Source organism: Ranitomeya variabilis, chromosome 1 (assembly GCF_051348905.1).
Source record: "Ranitomeya variabilis isolate aRanVar5 chromosome 1, aRanVar5.hap1, whole genome shotgun sequence".
In the NCBI taxonomy this organism is placed as follows: Eukaryota; Metazoa; Chordata; class Amphibia; order Anura; family Dendrobatidae; genus Ranitomeya; species Ranitomeya variabilis.
This window is the reverse complement of record NC_135232.1, coordinates 212,061,660-212,077,220: the sequence shown is the minus strand read 5'-3', so window position 1 is coordinate 212,077,220 and position 15,561 is coordinate 212,061,660. Positions and strand designations below refer to the sequence as shown.

The following is a 15,561-nucleotide window of genomic DNA, read 5'->3' as shown; positions in this document are numbered from 1 at the left end:
AAGCATTATACCGTAATTTACTGAGATAATGACTTTTGGGTTTTCATTGGCTGTAAGTCATAATCATCAACATTAACAGAAATAAACACTTGAAATAGATCACTCTGTTTGTAATGACTCTATATAATATATGAGTTTCCCTTTTTGTATTGAAGAACTGAAATAAATTAACTTTTTGATGATATTCTAATTTTGTGCGAAGCACCTGTATATAAAAATTAACTTATACATGTTTGGTATCTGCAATCTCGATCTGGGGAATCATATTGCCAGATCAGTTTTAGCATTTAGTGAACATGATAAATAGCCCAACAAAAAAAGAATAAAAAATTGTAAAATTTAACTTTTTTGGCAAATTTTATTGCACTAGCAATTTTTTCCCATTTTCCAGTATGCTATATGGTAAAATCAGTCATGTCATTCAAAGTACAACTCATCTCGCAAAAAGCAAACCCTCATATGGCTATATTGATGGAAAGATAAGAGTTTTTGCTCTGGGAAGAAATGGAGAAAAAAATGAAAACGCAAAAAAAGGAAAATCGCAAGATTATGAAGGGGTTAATGTAAGTCTATGACAGCATTTTTCTGAGTCTCATACACTTACATTGGGAAAGTGACTTCTGGTCCACACACAAGATGTTGTGTGAGCCAGATGGTCACATGATGCTGGAGAGGAAGTGGACCAGCGCTTTAAAAAGCAAAAGTCAGCAACCGGTAAGTGTTTTAATGCACTCATTGCAAACGTATTACTAATTGGTAGCAGGCTGGGCAATAAAAAAGTCACCAAAGTGCTCCTTTAAATGTTGTAAGAGCATCAAAACCACACGTACACAGTATGTATGCTCTTGGGCCCTATGGGTTTACTTGATGTATATTCTGAAAGCTTCACTGGCATACATGGCAAACATAGAGCTCAAACACAATCTGTCTCCGCCAGACTTGATTCCAACCTTTTTCTTTGCCCAAACCAATTCTCTGCTGGAAAAAGAAGCATTTACAAGGAGCAAAGTCACTAATTAAAGTTGAGGCAAGATGTGTGACTGTCCTATAAAATGTAATTGAAAATCAAAGGGAATCTGCGGAATTACTGCTGAGCATGCAATTATCAATGTTAATGGCTCAGTGAAAATCAATTATAGATAAATACAATGTATATTCATAAAACCGGACTGAATTATCACCCTCTCTCCTTCAATGTAGTCAAGAACCTTTCCTTTCAGGCTTTTTAGATAAAACATTTTTTTTCATCTTTTTATTTAAGTAGATTTTGTGTTTCTTTGTTTTTACATTCTTAATTTTGGGGGTTTAAAAATCATTGCAGCAATAATGCATGGACTTTATTATTGTAACATTATAATATACAATAATTCACAAACACAATAACACAAAGACCTAGACAGTCAGATTCCACATGCCATTTCTCCAGTGCAGTTTCGGCATCTGCTGAATATCCCTGACAACCACCACCCCTCTGAGAACTCCGCCTGCTATGGTAGAAAGAATTGTAACTGGGCATGTATTGGGGTATGGCCAGAGGCAATACAAAGTAACACAGAGGCTATACAGTAGAAGGCAAAGAATGTACATTTTTCAAGAAAATCACCACATTTCCCTAAAAATGTATGTATGTAACCCAGAATGTTGTGAACATTAAGTAATCTTAAACAATAAAAGTCACAGCTGGTACAAGAGGAGAGAGCACCCTGCCCACGAGGGCTCACAATCTACAAAGTACGGATGAGGATACAGTAGGTGAAGTTAGAGCTGGTCGCGTAGCAGTTTGGTGGAATGAGGGTTACTGCAGGTTGTAGGCTTGGCGGAAGAGGTACTGTATGTCTTCATATTCCTTTTGAAGGATTCTATGGTAGGCTAGAGTCTGATATGTTTGGATAGAGAGTTCCAGAGTAGGGGGGATGCACGAGAGAAATGTTATATGTGATTGTGGGAAGAGGAGATAAGAAGGGAGCAAAGAAGGAGATCTTGTGGGGATCGGAGGTTTCATGCAGGTAAGTACCAGGAGATGAGGTCACAGATATATGGAGGAGACAGGTTGTGGATGGCTTTGTATGCCATGGTTAGGGTTTTGAATAAAACAAAACCCCTTCAACTTTCCAAGCAAAAAAAACCCTCACACAGCTACATTGATGGAAAAATAAAATAATAATAATAATAACAATAATAATAATAATAATAATCTCACGGAAAATAGTGACACAAATATTTCCTTTTTTTTAATTTTACAATTTAAAGAAAACCTGTCACAAAGTCATGAGTTTTTGTTGTCCTTTTGTTACTCACTTCTCCAGTGAGTGAATATTCTGCTTTTCTTTTTTCTTAAATTCACCATACAGTTCCAGAGATATGAGCTTTTTTATTTTGTGCTAGTTTTTATGGTCTTTGTCTGGGGAGAACAGGGATCTAAGGGTAATAATACAGAGCAGTCTAAAGATACGGTAACGCTCATGCCCAGACTGGTTGGCGCGGGCATGCGGGGGTGTGGCCCCACTGGACCACAGACCAGACTTCCCTGGAAGGGGCATAGCTAAGTAGCTTCCTAGGTGTTCCCTGGAGCCTCTGATGGTGGTGAGGTCAGACTTGTGCGGCATGTAGCTACCAGGTACCACTCCAGGGTGGAGTCAGACTGTGGATGCTGATCCCACTGGGGGACAGGACGCAGGCAGGCACAGCAGTGACACTGGCTGATGGACGGGTATGGCAGAGGCCCTGATGGGCAGACTGGCTTGACGGAGATACAGGCAGGCAGACAGTCACGGCTGGCACTCTGGCAGACAGGCAGGCACGGCTGGCACTCTGGCAGACAGGCGGGTGTATGGTGACAGGTAACAACCTGTTCAGACTGGAAGGTATATGGAAACAGGTAGGGACCTGTACGGCAAGTTGCAGAACAGAGATAGAGAAAGGCCACAAGAGCGGATGCAAAGCAGAACCACAGGGGGTGGAGTAAGAGCAGGAGGCGGGGACAAGAACAGAAACGCAGGAAAGAGCAGAGAAGGAGAAGACAGAGCTTAAAGCAGAGAAGAGGAAGGCAGAGCTAACAGTAAAGAAGGAGAAGGCAGAGAAGGAGAGGGAGGAGCTAAGGATGGAGCCGCTGGAGGCAGAGCCAAGAGCAAAGACACAGGAGGCAGAGCCAAGAGCAGAGACACTTGAGGCAGAGTCAAGAGCAGAGACACTGGAGGCGGAGCCAAGAGCAGAGACACTGGAGGCGGAGCCAAGAGCCAGAAGGCACAGAGCCACAGGTTGTGGTGAGCAAAGCAAAGAGGCACAGAGCCACAGGTAGCAGAGAAGTGCAGAACCACAGATAGTGGCAAGCAGAGCAGAGAGATAGCACAGAGATACACACAGCAGAGTGGGAATGGCAACAACCAAAGCAGGATCATGAACAGACATAAACCAGAGTTCAGACAGGAACTGACATAGACCAGAGTTCAGACACAGAAAGAACAGAACACAGATTCAGACCAGGGTATGATGCCCCACTGGGTGGCAAACACAGACCAGGGTACTACGCCCCACTGGGTGGCGGACACAGAAACTGAACCAGACACCTCAGCAGCAAAGTACTGACTGAGGAAGTAAGTTTGCTCCGGCATCCTCCAATGGGTGAGGACGCCTTAAGAATCAGAGGCCTCTAGGCTATTGGCCAGAGACACCTTAGGGAGGTGCACACAGATTGAATAAGAAACAGGAGTTGCTGGTGCTGCCCCCCTATGCACACAGACAGAAAGTGTACACAGAGCCAGCGGCCATGAAGCACACGGCATGGAGCTGGCAGCAGACAGATCTCACAGCATGGCGCTGGGTGAGTGAGTTGATGTAACAGGCACGTGGGGGATGGAAGGCCATGCAGTGATGCCGGCAGGGTTGTTACAGATAAGCTAACACTAAATAAAAAGGCTCATATCTCTGTAACCATATGGAGGCTTGAAAAGAATAAAACCTGGATTACTTGGAAGCATAGGGAATAACGTAAGAACAAAAAGTCACCTGGTTACATTTCCACTATAAATATTACAAAAAAACCTATACAACTTTGGTCTCTACATAATTATACTGATCTGAAAAATCATATTGACATGTCAATTTTTTTATACACAACAGCATAAAAAATATAAAAAAAAATACATAAAATTGCATTTCATTTTTTTACTTTCACTGCACTTTTCTTTCCAGTACATTTCCCATACAACTCGTCCTGCAACTAACAAACTTTTATACAGCTATATCGATGGAAAAATAAAAAAGTGATTGCTCTAGGAAAATGAAAATTGTCATTGGTGCTAATTTAAAAAAAAATTGCCTACAAAGGCATCGATATCAGTGAATTCACATGCCAATAACCAGAGTAAAACTTCTTCTGAAGAGGATCATGGTGAAAAACTTGATCACCTTCTAATTTTGCCATAAAGCCAATGGTTGCTTTACAAACATTTAAAGAAGCCCTTCCATTTATATATATCTTTAATTAAATGTGCATGTAGTGTAGTGTCAGTGTATTAATAAACTCACCTACCGCTGTCTTCTCCAGGATCCAGGGCCGTTCTTCTCTTCTTCTCAGTGCCTTCTTCGCTCTGCAGACTACCCAGATCACACTGTGCTATGCTTGACCCGGAACTGACTTTTACAATGTAAGCCTATGAAGCTTTAAAACGAGACTCCATAGACTTACATTGTAAGGCTGGAGTCACACTAGCGTATTACATCCGATGCGAGAGCATCGGATGCGATATGCTAATGACCCTCGGCTCCTGCTCTGCTGCAAGCGGGAGCCGAGTGTCATGCGTCTGTGCTCCAAGCTTCTCGCAGAGAGCGGATCGGAGCACAGCTGCGTAGGAGGCAGAGAAACTAATTTCTCCATCTCCTCCATTGCGGTGATCAGCGTTTAATGCACATCACCCGGATGATATCCGAGTGGTGTGCGCTGTCTCACTCGCACCTATAGTCTTATATGGGTGCGAGTGAGCCGTCAGTCGGCCGAGTGTCCGTGACAATCGCAGCATGCGACCAAGGAAAACTGCTGACAAAAAATCGTCTGCTGGGAGCTGCCCCATACTTTAACATTGGTCCGAGTGCAATGCGATTTTTTATCACATTGCACTCGTCTGTTTAAGTCGCTAGTGTGAACCCGGCCTAAAAGAGACTTCCGGCTCACAAATAAAGCATAGAGTGAGCCAGGTATTAGGAATTGCGCTGACGTCACTGAGAAGAGGAGAAGAACGGCATTGGACATCGGAGAACAAGATGGTAGGTGAGTACTTTAACACAATCACACTACACTACATGCCCTTATACACAGATTTAATTAAAAAATATATTCTTTAACTTCTTCACTACCTTTGATGTATATATTCATATGACGTTCTGATAATGGATTTTTATTTTTAAAGGTAATAAATGGGTAACAGAGGGTCGGGGAGTGCTTTTTACAATTACCGTATATTCTCGAGTATAAGCCGAGATTTTCAGCCCATTTTTTAAGGCTAAAAGTGCCCCTCTCGGCTTATACTCGAGTCATTGTCCCAGGGGGTCGGCGGGGAGAGGGAGCGGCAGCTGTCACATCATACTCACCTGCTCCCGGTGCAGTCTCTGCACTTCCCTGCTTCTCCGATGGTCTCTGGCGCCCGCAGCTCTTCCTATGTTCAGCGGTTACAATGTACCGCTCATTAAAGTAATGAATATGGACGCAATTCCACTCCCATAGGCTTGGAGCACATATTCATTACTTTAATGAGTGGTACCATGTGACCACTGAGCACAGGAACAAGCTGCCAGCGCCAGAGACCGGAGAAGCAGGGACCGCTCCAGGATGGGGTGAGTAGGACTGGGAGAGGGTGAGCCATGCAATATTCACCTGTCCCTGTTCCACCACCTGGCTCTGTCTTCCGCATCCTTTAGCTGTGACAATCAGGTCAGAGGGCGCGATTACATGGTTAGTGCGCGCCCTGTGCCTGAACAGTCACTGCAGAGACCCGGAAGACACAGCAGCACGCTGCGGTGGAACGGGGACAGGTGAATAATGCAAGTTCCAGGGGCCTGAGCCAACAGCGACTCCGGCACCTGGCCCCCATAGCGCACCATGTCCTCGCCTGCTCAGGACCCTGGCACCTGACTCCCAGCGACGAGAGGTGAGTATGCCATTTTTATTTTAATCGCAGCAGCAGCAAATGGGGCACAATATTCTATGGAGCATCTTATGGGGCCATCAACCTTTGTGCAGCGTTATATGAGCATAATATTCTATGGAGCATATTATGGGGCCCATCATGAACTTTATGGAGCATTATATGGGGCGTATTTTGTATGGAGCATCTTATGGGGCCCATCATGAACTGTATGGAGCATTATATGTGGCTCCTTATTTAATATGGATATTCAAAAACACTTAAAGGGAACCTGTCACCCCAAAATCAAAGGTGAGCTAAGCCCATTAGCATCAGGGGCTTATCTACAGCATTCTGGAATGCTGTAGATAAGCCCCCGATGTATCCTGAAAGATGAGAAAAAAAGGTTAGATTATACTCACCCAGAGGCGTTCCCGCTGTGGTCCGGTCCGATTCGGGGCCCCCCATCTTCTTAAGATGACGTCCTCTTTTTGTAGTCACGCTGCAGCTGCGGCTCCGGCGCAGGTGTACTTTGTCTGCCCTGTTGAGGGCAGAGCAAAGTACTGCAGTGCGCAGGCATCGGGAAAGGTCAGAGAGGCCCGTCGCCTGCGTACTGCAGTACTTTGCTCTGCCCTCAACAGGGCAGACAAATTACACCTGCACCAGAGCCGCAGCATGAATACAAGAAGAGGACGTCATCGTAAGAAGATGGGAGGCCCCGGACCGGACCACGACGCCCATCGTACCGGGACCGCCCCTGGGTGAGTATAATATAACCTCTTTTCCTCATCTTTCAGGATACATCGGGGGCTTATCTACAGCATTCCAGAATGCTGTAGATAAGCCCCTGATGCTGGTGGGCTTAGCTCGCCTTCGATTTTGGGGGTGACAGGTTCCCTTTAACCTATTGATGTCTCAATCAATTTTACTTTTATTTGGTATCGATTTTTATTTTTGAAATTTACCAGTCGCTGCTGCATTTCCCACCCTAGGCTTATACTCGAATCAATAAGTTTTCCCAGTTATTTTTTTAGCAAAATTAGGGGTCTCGGCTTATACTCGGGTCGGCTTATACCCGAGTATATACGGTAAATGAATTTTCTCTGTGTGTGTTTATTTCTTTTGAATGCTGCGTTAGTATTGGGGGTGTCTGATAGACATCTCTCAATCAGTAACCCCTGGGATTGATGTCAGCTTACATTACACAGCTGACATGAACCCCAAAACTTTTGCCAACACACTTTTTAGCCAACACACCAGGGCCAAGGCTAAATGTCACATTTGACCCATCTAATGTATGCGCCATTCTGGGGTGGCAGAGGGCTATTTTTGTAAGTTGGGGGGGCAATATCCATGGATCTTTCCCAGCCTATTAATATCAGCCCACAACTGTCTGCTTAGCCATTTGCTTGTTATTAAAATTAGGGGTACCACAAATCATTTTATGGGGGTTCCCCCTATTTAATAGCCAGTAATGGCTCCACAGAGAGCTGTGAGCTGTTATTAATAGGCTGGGAAGCTTTATGGATATTGGCCCCTTCCAAAAATAACAACACGAGCCCCCAACTGTCTGCTTTCCCTCAGCTGGTTATTAAAAATAAACTGGGACCCCACACCATTTTTTTCTTTAATTTCTTTATTTAATTGCTAAATACATGTATAGTAAGCTACACACATAATGCACTAATAATATATCTCAGTTACATCTTTCTATCTATCAATTCTGATGGGTCACGCTGTGAATTTACTGTACTTTGCTGATGAAATGTTGGGTTTCCCTTGAGTTGAGTGCACAGAAATCAGAGGGCACAAGCATAGTCTGCGTGCCGTGTGATTTTTATTCTCGCACCCATTGACTTGTATTGGTCAGTCCTGCAGAAGAACACTGCCTCATTGAATAATATTGTTCTTTCTCACATTGCACTTGCCAATTTTGTATGCAGTTGTGAGCCAACTCTTACTTTAGTCCCCAGCAGACTCTTCAAACTATGCTTTATCTGAAACGCTGAGACTTATCTGGCTGCATGAATTAAATTACAGGTTCTCTTTAAGCCCTTAATGGCCTGATATTTAATTCACTATACCACGGTTATGCTAATTTATTTCTCACAAAACTACAGTAAATATCGATTTGATCATCTCATCTTGCGCTGATCAGTGAGACAGATCTGTATCACTGATTTGTAATAACAGCTAATAATAAAAATGTATTTCTATTGTTCCATTTCTGCATATTCTTGTATTTAGATTTCACTCTTTTATATGTTAAAAGTGTTATTTTTTTCTGTTTTTAAGCTGAAATGTCCCATACGGTTAATGAGGTTATTTTCCATTTGACTTGCAGGTGCAGCATTTTCATCTTGGACCAAAGTGAATGACGGTTTATTTAACAAAAGGTTCCTCTGAGTGTTTTGTACCTGGGGACCTTTCTTCTTTACAGAAAAAGAAGTGGTGTCATTTCCATTAAAGCGATGCTTCCAAGATTCTGTGCTCAGGAACAGAAAGCAGAAAGAATGAGAGAGCGCTATGTCAGCTGATCGGCTTTCAAACCACCTTCATACTCTCAATTTTCTTAAAATGATCTGTCCATCAATGACATCTCTAGAGTCCTTCTTTGGAACCTTTATTGGCTAGGAGTACACTGAGCAGAAATGGAATACACAGTACAGTCACTTGTAAAGAAATCTGTTCTTATTTTTACAGCACACTGATTTTTAATGCGAAGAAATGTTTTCTCCTCCAGATAATTTTAAAATTGCAGTATATTTTCTTAAACAGACCACTTCTTTCTAACTATTCTGGCTGTGTCTGTTATTGAAGATGTTGTGAACGAAATGTGGCAGATATGGAAGCTGAATATTGTGATTAATTAAACTTGTGAAAAGGCTTTTAAAATAAACTCAGATAATGTACAAGATATGGCCAAGATAATTGCAAAATTTCAGAGGTATTTTCGACGGAAGCCTATTCGCTTTTTCACATTTATTATCTTATATCTAACTGCTGGAAGTGTTGTATTTTTGCACGCAAGTTTTGAAGGGGAACATATTGTGTCGGAAAGTGGCAAGACCTTGGTTGATGGCATCAGTGATCGAGGAGACATTCCAGAACCTGGAACAGCCCAATTAGGTAGGGTTTTTAAGGAAGCACCAGAATCACCAAGCACACCACGGAGATATGGACCATGGTTCAAAACTTCAGGCAAAGAGTCTCTGGACAGGACTAAGCAAGGAGATTTCGGAGGTACATGGAATAGAGCTCTTAAAGGGAGAACTATGAGAGAACAAGAGGAAGGGAGAGGTAAGGAAAAAATTAGACCTGTGTTACAAATGTTCTGTGTCTTGTACAAAAAGTTATATTGTATGTGCTGCACTATTTTTAAAGGGTATTTCCATCTCCAAGATCCTATCCCAATATGTAGTAGGTGTAGCAATAATAATAATATTGGCAGATACCTCCTATTAGCAATGTAGCATAGTTCTTTTGCTTCACTATGTCACTTACCACATTTGCAGGGTATTGCAGTACATTAGGTATCCATAGTTACGACTACTCATACAGCAACAGTTAGTCAGCCGTTAGTGGTCGTAGCCATGGATACCTAAACTACTGCAATACCCTGTAAATGGGTTAAGCAACACAACTAGTCAGATTAACTATACTATATTTCTGATTGGAGGTATTTGCTAATATTATTGTTATTCCACTTACTACATATTGGGACATGATCTTGGAAATGGGAATACCCCTTTAAGTCAATCCCAAAGAAACTGAATTTACAGTAACTAATACATTTAGAACCTTAACGCTTTAATGAGTTGTGACGCACATTTTCATCACAAGCTGCTGTGAATTTCATTGAGCAGGCTCAGGAGCTGAGCCCACTTCATATCTAGCAAATGTCAGCTGTGTTACATAGCCGGCATCTGACTGTAACACCAGAGGCCACAGCTAATTCCAATCATTAAATACAGATGTCAATCACTGATATCAGAATTTAAATGGCTTGCTTGCTGGTTTGCATTAGCTCTCATTTTCCCCCTCTGGATCTCGGGGAACTGATAGGTAAAGAAGGCAGCCAGGGTCCCACTGAAATCTCCTCTGGCTGCCATGTTAGTCACCCTGTGAAGCTCAGCCAGAGGCTGGGCTTCATAGGAGAATCACAATTACACGATGTACTACAATACAATTGTGTTTCTGAATATAAGAGATCAAAGGATCATAGGTTCAGAGTTGAAGTGTAAAAAAAAAAATGTTTTAAATATATATTTTTTAAATTACCACCCTTTTTTCACTATTCAAAAATAGAAAAATTAAATAAATGAAATAAAAACATATTTGGCATCATTGTGTCCAGAAAAAAAAATAATTTGTTGAAATATACAATTATTAAAACCATATGTTTAACCCCGAAAAAGATAAAAATGTCAGAATTGCAGTTTTTAAGTCACTGTACTTCTCTAAAAAAAATACAATATTAAGCAATCTAAATGTCGTATGTTCTCTAAAATGGTACTAATAGAAAATAAAGCTAAAATCTAAAAAAACAGGACCTCCCAGAGAAACTCTCTGTGTATCTAAATGTTTTCCTATATACAGCTATAAAATTCACAGTAATACCACAACTCCAGAAATGTTTTCTTTTTTGCAAGTGAGGAATTGCTGGCGCATGAAACCCTACACAAGCAATTTCAGGCAAAATTTCAAAGCATTTTCAGAGAAAAAAAAAACTGAATCTACTCAAAGAAAAACAAATATGCTTTGTATTTCTTCTGAGGACCTTAGAGTGAAACATGAATTATTACAACTGGAAGATGGAAACAAACAGAGCAGCTCACCTGAGATTGAATTGTTCTTGTGTAGCATATGTTTGACCACCACAATGATTTCATTACCAAGGTTTTTTCTTTATAGATTGAAACTTAGCAAAGCACTTGATGTTTTTATCTAATGTAAATAGAGGTGGAATGAGTGTGTGAACTCTATGCCATTTAACTGTTTGCATTTGAGCTTGTTATTATCATTTATATATGCAGGACATACAAGAAATAATTAATACTAATGCAGTTTACATCAGCAATGCAAAATAATTCATATCAATACCCAGAATTTTGACTTGGGGAAAGGGGATCTAGGAGTCTTTTGCATCGTGATTTCTTACACACACAATGTAGTATATTAGGCGATGTTCACATGTCCAGTAGTGATCTGTTAGAACAGATCCTTCAGAAATCCATTGGCAAAAAACTTGCGCAGGCACCACTTTTTTGTCCTTTTTTAAAAAACTGATTTCGGCTGGATCCGTGTTTTTTTTTTAAGTCTATTGACAATGGATCCCTTAGGCCGGTTTCACACGTCAGTGATTCCGGTACGTGAGGTGACAGTTTCCTCACGTACCGGAGACACTGACACACGTAGACCCATAAAAATCAATGCATCTGTGCAGATGTCATTGATTTTTTGCGGACCGTGTCTCCGTGTGCCAAACACGGAGACATGTCAGTGTTCGTGGGAGCGCACGATTTACACGGACCCAATAGAGTCAATGGGTCCGCGTAAAACACGGACTCACACGGACATTCTCCGTCTGGGGTCCGTGTGCGTGCAGGAGACAGCGCTACAGTAAGCGCTGTCCCCCCCACATGGTGCTGAAGCCGGTATTCATATCTTCCCTGTAGCAGCGTTTGCTATAGAGAAAATATGAAGAATAGTGTTAAAAATAAAGATCCATGTGTCCGCCGCACCCCCACCCCCTGTGCGCCCCCCCGCTGGTCAGAAAATACTTACCCGCTCCCTCGCTCCTTCCTGGTCTGGCCGCGCCTCCTACTGTATGCGGTCACGTGGGGCCGATCATTTACAATCATGAATAGTCGGCTCCGCCCCTATGGGAGGTGGAGCCACATATTCATGACTGTAAATGATCGGGCCCACGTGACCGCATGCAGGAGAAGCCGCGGCCAGACCAGGAAGGAGCGACAGCCGACGGGGGACCCGGGTAAGTATTTTCTGACCAGCGGGGGGGCGCACAGGGGGTGGGGGGGCGCACAGGGGGTGGGGGGGCGGCGGACACATAGATCTTTATTTTAAACACTATTCTTCATATTTTCTCTACAGCAAACGTTGCTGCAGGGAAGATATGAATCGCAGCTTCAGCACCATGCAGAGTGGGTACCACACGCTCCGTGTGGTACCCACTCGCCATACGGGCGGCACACATGTGCCGCACGTATGGCCTCCGTGAGTTCCCAGGCACACGGACACGGATAACTCCGGTACCGATTTATTCCGGTACCGGAATTATCTGGACGTGTGGGACAGCCCTCAAATAGTCATCCATTTTCTTCCATTTGAAATTGATCCAGTCAGTGAAAAACAGATCCTTTGTCAATGAAAAAAAAAATGGAGGGCTAATTAACAGATGCGTTGTCCATAGACTTCAATGTTAAAATAAACGGATCCAGCTGAAATCAGTTTTTTAAAGATTGACAAAAATGTTGTGTCTGCACAACTTTTTTGCCAACAGATTTCTGCTGGATCTGTTCTAACGAAGGATTACGGGACAAGTAAACAAAGCCGTAGACTGCTTAGGTGTGTATATTTGAGCAAATGGATCACAGTCCTTGCATAGCTTTTATTTGCACACCGAGCCAGCATGTAATGATTGAGGGCATATTTTCATGGTGATTTGGCATGTATCTGTCCTGGAGAATTTAGTAGAGAGATAGAGAGATATCTAGTAAGAGCCATGCGCAACGCACCCAACACACTATTTTTTTCTTACATATCGCTTATTTATGCTCTGCCCAACCTATGACATTTTACTCACAAATAGTAAAAATGACGCTATGACTATAAAATAAACATAGACCACACCTCAGACCCACTAAATAACCACCCAAGGAGGCATCAGTCACTTATTATTATGTATTTTAATAAGGGATTACACTCTATATATAATAAAGTACAACACAGTATACATTATTAATTGAGGACATTCTTTAATAAAATATTACACATACTAAGACCTCAGCCAGATGTTCGTTTCTCTTGTACATGTTCTATCTGTGATTTTCATTTATAAAACACACAATGGGATGTCTATAGGGCTGTTCATATATCCACCGTGCGTCGGTATGCCTGCAAAAAAGTCACAGACACATGTCCAATTTTTATGAGCGTCACACATAAGAATTATCCATAGAATTCTATAGGTACATGAAAATCATGGGCTGCACACGGATTAGATCAGTCTGTGTTCTGTCCATGATTAACATCATGATAAAGAAGGTATGCAATTTATTCATTTATTATCCAATGCTTGCAAATTACTGATGAAACACTGACACACTGACCACACACTAATGAAATTTGTATCCAAAACTCTAATGACACTTGTACCATTTTTTTTTGGCATACGTGAAAGATAACAGACTTCACATAACAGGACATTATACAGTACATAATACAGGAGGACACTGTATGGAGACTTGCATCTAGAAGTCCAGCCTAGTGGGTGTGTGGCACATATCTTGGTTTTAAAGAAATTTCTATATATGCCTGCTTTGCATATCTGTGATATGTGTAACTACACCTCCCAATTAACCTTAAAGGGATTGTCCAGGTTTGGAGCAAAAGTCAGCAGTAACTGAATGTGGCTGGAAACTGCGAAATCGTGACAGTGTGTGGTGCATACACTGCCACAATTCACTGGTATTCCGAGTATGAGCATGTATGTGATTTGCCTCTAAAACAATGTATATGATCCTGTGCCCCACTTTGCTCCCTTATATACCACTTTGCCTTCCAGAAAAGGCAACAAAAAACCCCATTTACCTCCCATCCTATACTCTTGCGCCATCTTCTAGGTGCTCTTCTACTGAACGATGCCAGCTATGCAATAACATCATTGTGCCTGGCATCATCATAGAAAAGACACTGAGCAATCAAGCAGAGATCTATCTTTTGACTTTGTGAATAGCTGCTCCTATATTTAATCTGCACTTTAAAAATATACTAGGGCTCTAGTGCCAGTATCCTGACGGTGGATAAGGCAGTATATAGACTGTTGTCCATAGTGCAGCTATCTCCCCTGATGATCCTGATAGGTTGAAACTTGTTTGTGGGCAAGCAGGGCAAGTGTATGGCAATAACCACATAGAGCCAGATGTGGACTGCCCTTTTTAGGGTGGGAGCTCTTTGGGACGACCATGGCCAGTATAGGATTACCAGGGACCATAACTGTTTGATCCAAGTCTTGCTGATCAGATACTGGTTTTTGAAGGACTGACTGTTTATATAAGAACTTCATCCCTTGGATACAGATATATGGGTGAGACCAGGACTGACATCACCACCCGGCGCACCCGGGCAAGTGCCGGAGCCTTGAGCAAGCGTGGGGGCCCACTCACCGTCGGGGACACCGGCACGCTATGGGAACAGCGAGTCAGAGGGGCACAGTGTCAGCGCGGGCACTTTCAGCATTATATGTGGCCCATTATTCTGTATTGAGCAATATATGAGGTCCATTGTATACTATGTGGAGCAGTATATGGGGCCCATAATACTGTGTGGAGCAATATATGGGGCCCATTCTGTATGTAGCATTATATGGGGTCCATTATTTTGTATGGAGCATGATTTAGGGTCCATTATTCTGTGTGGAGCATTATATGAGACCCATTATTCTGCACGGAACATTATATAGGGCCCTTTCTGATTGGAGCATTATATAGGGCTCACTATACTGTATGGATCATTATATGGAGTCCATTATTCTGTTTGGAGCATCATATGGGACCCATTATTCTGAATGGAGCAATATATTGAGTCAAATATTCTGTATGAAGCATTATAAGGGGTCCATTGTTCTATGTGGAGTGCTATACGGGGCCTAATATACAGGTGCTCACAAAATTAGAATATCATCAAAAAGTTAATTTATTTCAGTTCTTCAATACGAAAAGTGAGACTCATATATTATATAAAGTCCTTACAAACAGAGTGATCTATTTCATGTGTTTATTTCTGTTAATGTTGATGGTTATGGTTTACAGCTAATGAAAATCAAAAAGTCATTATCAGTAAATTAGAATACTTTATAACACCAGCTTGAAAATTTATTTTAAAATCCGAAATGTTGGCCTCCTGAAATGTACATTTAGTAAATGCACTCAATATTTGGTCGGTGCTTCTTTTGCATCAATTACTGCATCAATGCGGCATGGAAGCGATCAACGTGTGGCACTGCTGAGGTGTTATGGAAGCCCAGGTTGCTTTGATAGCAGCCTTCAGCTTATCTGCATTGTTGTGTCTGGTGTTTCTACTCTTCCTCTTGACAATACCCCATAGATTCTCTATGGGGTTAAGGTCAGGCGAGTTTGCTGGCCAATCAAGCACAGTGATACTGTTTTTAAACCAGGTATTGGTACTTTTGTCAGTGTGG

At 42.1% G+C, this 15,561-nt stretch overlaps 1 protein-coding gene across 2 annotated transcripts in view; it reads left to right on the top strand.

Annotated features, from left to right (window-relative positions):
* Positions 1–15,561, top strand: part of WSCD2 (WSC domain containing 2) — a 799,558-nt gene that overhangs the window by 297,995 nt on the left and 486,002 nt on the right. For both annotated transcript variants that reach the window (XM_077292392.1, XM_077292385.1), the window contains one exon: positions 8,464–9,419. In XM_077292392.1, coding sequence (XP_077148507.1) covers positions 9,038–9,419 — 382 coding nt within the window. In that variant the 5' untranslated portion in view covers positions 8,464–9,037. The remainder of the gene's footprint in view (positions 1–8,463; positions 9,420–15,561) is intronic.